At 24.9% G+C, this 8,712-nt stretch overlaps 1 protein-coding gene across 1 annotated transcript; it reads right to left on the reverse strand.

Annotated features, from left to right (window-relative positions):
- Nucleotides 1-1,403: 1,403 nt before the first annotated feature.
- LOC145833011 (ADP-ribosylation factor GTPase-activating protein 2-like) lies at nucleotides 1,404-5,153 on the reverse strand. The gene is made up of 5 exons (XM_082940213.1): nucleotides 5,100-5,153; nucleotides 4,053-4,171; nucleotides 2,956-3,160; nucleotides 1,805-2,009; nucleotides 1,404-1,474 (listed from the first exon to the last, which is right to left on the reverse strand). Exons 1-5 carry the CDS (start codon nucleotides 5,151-5,153, stop codon nucleotides 1,404-1,406), a joined length of 654 nt encoding a protein of 217 aa, XP_082796339.1.
- Between the last annotated feature and the right edge of the window lie 3,559 nt (nucleotides 5,154-8,712).

Consider the following 8,712-nt stretch of genomic DNA (forward strand, 5'->3'; position numbering starts at 1 on the left):
ATTTGAAAAATCATGTGGGTACATAAACTCAAGTTTAATCCTTTGCAGCAGCTTAGCTTTGTTTTTATTTTATGTTTACAATAGCTTGTAGATGATACTTAAGCATGTCCTGTTTTGGGGAATTTTCAACTTAGCTTACTTACATATTGATTTTGCCGTAATTCTTAAAGAAATTTTGCTTTTTTGAGTTCATTTGCGGCAGTCAGCTAAGAGTTTGCGGCAGTGAAGTGGGAAAAATGGTCATTTTCTAAATTGGAGTTTTAGAAGAGATTTCGTTCTAAAATATAACAAAAATATTATAGATACTTAATTTTTTCCTTACAAAATTTCCAGGTGGTGCAGTTGCGGCAGTGCAACACCCCACGCGACGCCCCTGAATAGAACTAAAGGTTTTTTTTGTTTTAATATCAAAACGTTATTTTCTTTCAAACGATATCTTCAATTGTTAATAAAATAGATTCTATGGCATTTTTAAACATTTGATTGTTTTTCTTAGAGCTATCACTAAAACTTATAAAGTTTTCTTCTATATTTAACTATTTTTTACTTCTATTGTTTAAACATTGAGAATAAATAAGTATTTTTGTATGTCTGTGTACTTCAGTGGTAGCATTTTGGATAAATAAATAAAGAATAGAAAGAGATATATTTTTGAATTAATTGGTCTTTTTATTGTTCATTTTATATGCCGAAGTAAATTGTCTGTACTGTATTTTAAGTCTGAAAATTGTTTTGAATTTTGCCGTTTGTCACAAAATGAAACTTTGTATTTTGTTTTCTGGGCAGTTTCAATTTCAAACCTGCCATAACCTGCTTCGGATGTAGTAAGTTTTGGTTTCTCGTTTGGTACTTTCGAAATTTCTTAACTTTATAAATGTATTTTTTGATAAAAAAATAACTTTTTGTATTTTCTTTTCTGGAAAGCGTTATTTTCTAACTCTTCAAGGTTTTGTGTTACATTTCCTTCTTAATTTTCACAGTAGGCAATTTTCTTCTCTTGAACTGTTTTTTTTCTGATATTTCATAACACTTTTGCTTTTCAAAAGTTCTCTGAAGAGGGAGTTTTTCTTCTCCCATATTTTCTTAAGAGTTTTTTAACTTATAGTAATTAATTCTCTTATCTTTGCTGAATTTTTATAATAGTTATAAAATTTATTTAAAATTTCCTTCGTTGCATCTTTTGTTGGAGCTTGAATGTTTTTTAACTGATATATCGCTAATTTAAGCTTAGGTTTACTATTAGTGTTTGATTTCCATTTAGCTAAATCTTTCAGAAAATAAAACACGCACGTGTTATGATTTATATTTTCTTGGTCTTCTTGTGACAGTTTTATTGTTGTATTTACTTCAATTAAGTTAGTAGCTACTGTATTTGTTAACTATTTTGTCTCAATAACTTTCAGTTAAACTTTTTCTTCTGTTTTCTTGTTCCACGAGTCCAACGCAACATTTACACTGGGTCCTTTAGAAGCTGCTACAAAAATGTTTAATATATATTGTTTATTTTGTTTAAATTAAATATTACTTCATTTGAATTTTTCATCACTCTTTTCCTCCCTAAATATATTATTTTATCCTGAATTATAATATAAATTTTGAAATTTTCATTAGAAAACTGATTGTAACTTCAAAGTGCGTTTTTTTTTCAGATAATACGGTTATAAACTGGACTGTTTAATGAGGACTAAAAATTTTTTATAAGTTTATGTGATCTGTTTCACTTTTCAAATCAAAGTTAAAATATTTAAACAATAAACAATGGACATCTAAGTAAAAAAGAGACACTAAATAAATAAGAACCAACCAGTTTTAGATGCTTGAGTTTTGTTGTTGTTCCTGGACGCATTGGTGATTCTGGTAACACTCCTGCTAGCAGGTTTGTGACTAGGTTTAGACTTGCTGGAACCCAATTTCATACTGGCTGTCATTATCAATTTGTTGGAAAAGTATGCTTGCTTTTTAACTTGAAATTCTTTTATTGGTTCGTCTTGCAATGGTAAATGGATCACCTAATGAATAAAAAGTAACACATAAATAAAATACTAGTATAAACATATTTAGAATTACTAATTAATGTACGTTGATCGCCAAAAATTAATAAATATAATAATTAAGAAATATTAAATAAACATCAGTTTTGTTCCAAAAAAAAAATTAAGGCCATAGGTGTTTGCCATGTTTTTTTACAAAATCTTATTTTACAGTTTTTTAATAAGTTCGAAGTAGTTTTTTAACGTTTAAATAAATTTTATTTATTTTTGAGATATGACCAGTCAAAGTCCGGCCGCATAATAGGTTCCTTTTGGGAAGGGAAAATTGAAACATCGAAAAAAGACTATTTTATTTACAATGTATCTTCTCCTACATTTTTCAAGCAATCTTCGTCTAGCTTTCACAGTCTGGTCTTTATACAATTACAAAATAATGTTACGTTGGACTTAACTACGCTTTAAGAAAAATATATTTTTTTGAAAACAAAAAGACTTTATTTTTAATTTTTGCCATAAAGTTTTATTTTATAAATTATTAAAATACACACGTAACATTTTTTTTATAGCATAAGAAATTTTTTTTTTAATTTGAAGAAGATTGCTTATTAAAAGTAGGAGATAGATTTTTAGTGATATTAAAAATTTCAGATAAAATTGACCCCGAAAATTTGCAGTTCATACGTTTGTATCTTAAACCTTTTACAAAAAATAAAATGTTTGAATAATTAAATTATATTATTGATTTCTTGATTTTAGTTTATACTTTAAACTTTCATGTTAAAGCCAAGCTTATTTTTTGTAAAAAAAGTCTTGGAGAAGCTTCAATGAAGTACTTAGTATTTAAGTTCAAAACAAAATATTAATTAAGCACCGGTATTTTTGTAGATTAGAATTAAGTTTACAAACAAATTTATTGCAAAAAATCTAAAAACTTGCTTACTCAAATACTAAAACTAATACTTACAATTGTACCGTATATTTTCTTGGCATCTTCCGCTTTCCTCCCCACAATCGCCTTGTACCTGGCTGCCACGTTACTGCTGTACTTCTGCTTGCTGTCCTTGGTGGTGCAGCCGTTGCTCCTGAAGTACGAGGTCGCTTTCATGTTGCCGCCCACCTGCATCGACCTCAGCTGCTCCCATGTCCACTTCTGATCCAGTTGGACTGACCTGTTGATGATAAAATATTATAGTTTTAGTGTATATTGTTGCATAAAGCTATAATACAAGTACAGATAAGTTCATATAAGTAATAAAGATAAATGTTAATTTGTGACATCATTTTGTATATATAAATATATTTCAGTTCGTTTCTGATGTTTGATGAGTTTTTTTATTGTTTTTATTCATATAACTTTTATTTTTAAACCTTTCAAAACTTGTTGCGTCATAACGGTCTGAATCTCGCAGGTAGCATTTTCGAAAAAAATATCTCAAAAACGTGGAGAACACACCAGATTTATTTTTAACTTTTAAATTTGTGCCTTCTATAAGCAGACTATTGTAGTCTCTGACTTTAACCGGCAATATCTCAAGTACTAATTTTTTTATAAAAATGTGTAAAAAGCAACTTGTAGCTTAATGAATACTCTACAAAGTAAGATTAAATTGTAAAAAAAGATTTACCCCTATCCTATGGCCTTGTTGTATTTGAAACTCATTTGAAAAGTATTTTTAAGTTTTAGCTATTTGAATATTTTATGTTTACAGAAGTTATGTATTATAATATAAATTTATGTAGCTTTTTGTAGTATAGTTTATTTTATATGTTTTATTAAGACTAAACTATTGTCTATAAAATCATATAAAACAAATATGCGCTAAAATTTTCGTTAAGTAAAAACTCTAGGACTATTAAAGATTAAGTAAAGACATATTAATTATTTTAATATAAAGTGTAAATTACTCTTAAAATCTACTATTTTAAACCATAATAGTTTCCTATACAAACTGTTTTAACTAAATGTAAGGTTAAGTACTAATTTTTAAGTATAATGAGTAAAATTTAGTTTACATTTATATAATTCAGTTTTAGATACCTAACAAAACTCAATAAAAATACCTGATAAAAGTGAGGTCGTCACCAAGTGATCTGTGAACTCCTGAGCAGTCAATACAGAGAAACACTCCGTATGGTATGGATGCCCATGTAGGGTTCCATGCGCCACAGTCAAAACATACCTGTTATATAAGTAACATATTCATTTATAGTTGAAGTTTAGAAATTTACAGAAAAAACACATATTTTCCAACACATTTGTTAAGTAAAATTAACTATAGGTATGTTAAAATATATAATTGTTTTTAAAATACTAAATGTTTAAGTAAACTGATTTATATACTTTTTAATTATAAATTAAAGTTAGTTTAGCTAAATAGCACGTACTATATTTTTTAAATGTTATACTAAAGTTTTTATAACTATTAATTATACCAATTAGTCTTCATGTATAACTTTTAAACCATATTTTATAACAAACAAAACACTATTTTTAAAATACTGTCTACATATTAAGCTTAAAAACATTTGTGCTGTAGGTTTGAACACAGGGATAAGAACAACAATATTTTTTTAAAATAAATTTTAAATATAATATTATATTTGTATTAAATAAGTACAGTAATATGTATTTTATTTTAAAACCATCTTACTAATTAAACAAAAAGTAATGTTGAAAAACATAGTTTTGACATTTACTTGAACAAAATTGTTTATTTATTATATTAAAGAGTGAGAATAATGCTAAAAAATAACTTTGTTAAAAGTCAAAAATACCACTATAGTTTAATCCAAATATCTTAATAACTTACAGTACTTTCAGGACATTAAATAGAAATTATATAAGTATATTAAAAATTTTATTAATTTTAAAGTAAAATAAATATAACTTGTTATTAAACAATTGAAAAAGTCCACTTCGTCAAAAATAAGAAAAAAACAAAGTAGAAAAAAAAACAGTTATTTATGTGTAATATATTATTTATTATATTTTACCATTTATAAAATAATAAAAATTCAAAAAAAAATTTTTTTTGCTGCAGATAAACAATTTTTATATACCTTCTTTGTTTGTTATATACATAAAAAATTATCCTTATTAGTTATGACTGACTGAAATTTCTTGAATATTAGTCTGATGTCGTCCAATGCTGCAACAGTCATTTTTATTTTGTTTATCTTACTATTTATATAAAAGTAAGTTAGAACTTAAGCATAATTATATTTAGTTTTTGAGTCAATTGAATAAATAAGTGTTTAAAAAAATCTAATTAAAATATGTTATAAAATAACATGCTTAAAAAATTTAATATCTGTTTTATAACAACCAAAGTTCATAATGTTGTGTTAATGAATTTAAAGCTTGCTGCATAAAAGTTTTACACCTTATGACTTCAATAAATTTTTTTTATATAGGATAATAATTATTATACAACATTAAATATTTATTAAATGAAGAGGCAATATTTAGTTGAAAAACTAAGCTTAACTTAAAGTTACCTCTGTATGTTACCTATATAGAACAAAGATAACGAACAAATAATGTCCATTTTTCATAAACCAGTTTCTAATAGAATAGTTTAAAACTTTTATCTATTCTTTAACGGTTAAGGTTGTAGGTGTTTTACTTTTTTATTTGTTATTATTTTTTCAGTACTTTTTTGTAAAAAATCTGTGTATTTTTACTTTGATAAAAGTGTGTTTTGATGTTTTAAAAAGTAATTTGTTTTATACTACGATACTACTTCTAACTTGTATTAATAGTTGAGAATATTTGATTAACATTTGGTTTGTTATTTTAATTATTTAAATTTTTTAATTAACTTATCAAAAAAGTTATTAATATTTACTTTCATTACTTTATAAAAAATATTTTAAATGGATTTTGTAATATATGTTTAGAAACTTTGAATAAAATGAAAATGCTTATTTTTTTAGACTTCTAAAACTTAACATGCATTTTTTATGGCTTTTAAGCTATGATTTCTATCAATATAACAACAATTGTTCAACAAAATGAATACTAACTTAACTTGTAAATATTTGTTGAATTTATTTTATGTATCTTTTTTCAACTTAATAAGAAATTACTAATAATCACTTTAACTACTTATAAGAAACTGATCACTTGGATTTCATAATACATGTTAAGAAACTTAGAATAAAATGTATATGCATATAGCAATTCACTTCAAAATCTTAACTTCATTTATATTTAACTTCGAAGCTGTTATTTCTACTAATTAAAACAATCATACACCATAATAAATATAATTTTTAGCTTGCAATTGTTTTTGTACACTAGTTTTTTATTTATATATATTTTTATCATAACAGAAACTTTTGTTAGTATTTATAAAATTTCACTTCTTTAAATTCATTTGATTGTTGTAATATTCTTCTATTAGGTTTAAACCATGTATATATTGCATGTGTCTTTTTAGGTACTATGCAATATCCTATTTTCATAACTAAAAAGGGCATGTTAAATAAATATAGACTTGTCTAGACTAAATATATAAACTATATAATGTCAAAATGGCTGTCTCAATAAATGTTTAAGTAATTTTTTCAATGCAGAAATATGAAGTCAAAACTTTTTTTTTAAATTTCTAGAGTAAGTTTTAAGTTTGATTTATAAAAATGTATATTTAAAATATTAACAATAATTAAAATTGAGATTAAAACTCATTAGCAAAGTCTTAGCAAGTCAACGTTCACAAATAAAAACAATTATAAACAAAGTCAAACTTTATAAAATTGGTAAAATTTACAAAATGATACCCGTGGTTTGACACGAAGACTTGTTCATTAACAAATTTTGTTTTCAGGTTAAAAAACAACTTAAAAATCTTTTTACATAACATATGTATGCAAGTTAGTAACAAAATATTATAATACTTACATTTATATAGGACCTTAAGAACAATTATGTCGTCAGTTCAACGCTCTAATGGTGAAGATGTAATTTCCAATAAGCCAGCCATGGTTGAAATTGATGGTATGTTTATTTTATACACGGACAACGATCCCTATCACATGTCGGTAAGAACTTTTAATAGGAAATATCCTTTTGACAAGGTGTTTATGAGTAATAAGAGAGGTAAAAGACTAGATGATCTCCTCAAAGTTAGGTTAGAGACGGTTTCGATTTGACCACATCAGATGGTGTATCGAGGTATGTGGTTTTGAATTAACTTTATACAACTTTAGACGTTTTTAATAGAAAATGTTCTCTTTGATTTATGATATATTTTTAGAACAATGAAATGATAGATTTTTCATATCACATTTAACTTTATATCGTAAACAAACAATTTTGATAGTATGATCGCCAATAAACTAAAAATTAGTTTTTATAAAAAATTCAAAGTTTATAAAAAAGACTTGATATTAAAAAAAAATTCAAAGTTTTAAGTGAGCATAGTATTTATCAAACTGAATGTTTGAAATTTTTAGTAGTTTGTATACTTTTGACTTACACTTGGAAAAATTGTCTTGGAGTGAGAACTTATAGATAACCACAATAATGAGCCTTAAATATTTATTTTAATATTGTTGTATTTCTAATTTTATACTTACTCTAAATTACATACGTTTTATATAGAATGTTTTTTAATTTTGAAAACAAAACTTCAAATATTTATTGCCGAACAAAATTAACTTTTTAGATATGTAGGTACGAGATTGTATATTATTTCCTTTAGTTTTATATAACGACACTCTTAAGTTATGCCGTGTTAATAGCTTTGTTTTTGAAGAATTATTTAGTGTATAATTTTGTTCAATAAATAAGCAAAGATAAAGCAGTTGCTTAGATTTATAAAGATTAAATTTTGTCAACAGTACTATCAATGAAAATATTTGTACAATAATCTTAAATAAATAAGTCAACATTATAAACATTTTAACTGAGAATATCTTTTAGCTATAAGTAATAATCTCGGATCGTCCAAGTAACATAACTTTGCATTTTGTATTAACGTTTTAGTTGCTTAAAAAATATTTTATTTAAAATAAAATAAATTCTAACAGGGTTTATACATTAATGAACAACTGTAAACATTTAACTAGGTATTTAAAATCTACGAACTTTTTAAATGTTTACTTTTGAGCACGAACATTTTTGCATTTAATAACAATTTGGAACATACTAAATTGATTTTCGCTTATTTTATTTAATTTCAAAAACATTTATCATAAATTTAACTTAATTATCTTTTGCGATATTGAAAGTATAACATTGTAAAATAACATACTTTAAAATTGTATTCGAAAAGCTTCTATAACATGTAAATTTGTTCAAAGAAAATAAAATCTGTTTAGAAATCAACTAACTTTAATGTTTTACTATCAAACTATCTTCAGAAACAATTAAAAATTGATACAGTTATAAAATTCTGAACTTTACAATTTTTAACCAAAATAAGAACATTTACGACAAGTTTTTAAAAGTGGTATACTTTTAGTATGCTTTTTAAAAAAGGTCCGAAAGAAACAAATTTGTTAGAATAAAACAAGAACAACAACATGTAGAAATTAGTAAACACAGTTCTACGGAGTTCTTCATGAAGCTTACCAAGTAGCTAATAATTATTTGGAAAGTTTCATGAAAATCTCCGTTCAGCTGTGTTACTAGGTTAGCGCAGAGAAACGTACATCGTAATTCAATAAGGCAAGTACGAATTAAATTTCTATGACGTAACAATTGAAATTTCTTAGA

The sequence above is a fragment of the Thalia democratica genome, chromosome 4 (assembly GCF_965202585.1).
Source record: "Thalia democratica chromosome 4, ktThaDemo2.hap1.1, whole genome shotgun sequence".
NCBI lineage: Eukaryota > Metazoa > Chordata > Thaliacea > Salpida > Salpidae > Thalia > Thalia democratica.

What these genes read in the sequence shown, in the direction of transcription:
- LOC145833011 (XM_082940213.1), bottom strand. Translation starts at nt 5,153, where the DNA reads ATGACTGTTGCAGCATTGGACGACATCAGACTAATATTCAAGAAATTT. An exon ending in TATTCAAGAAATTTCAGTCA is followed by an intron (nt 4,172 to 5,099) that starts GTCATAACTAAT and finishes CTTATATAACAG; the next exon opens with GTATGTTTTGACTGTGGCGC. An exon ending in GACGACCTCACTTTTATCAG is followed by an intron (nt 3,161 to 4,052) that starts GTATTTTTATTG and finishes TATCATCAACAG; the next exon opens with GTCAGTCCAACTGGATCAGA.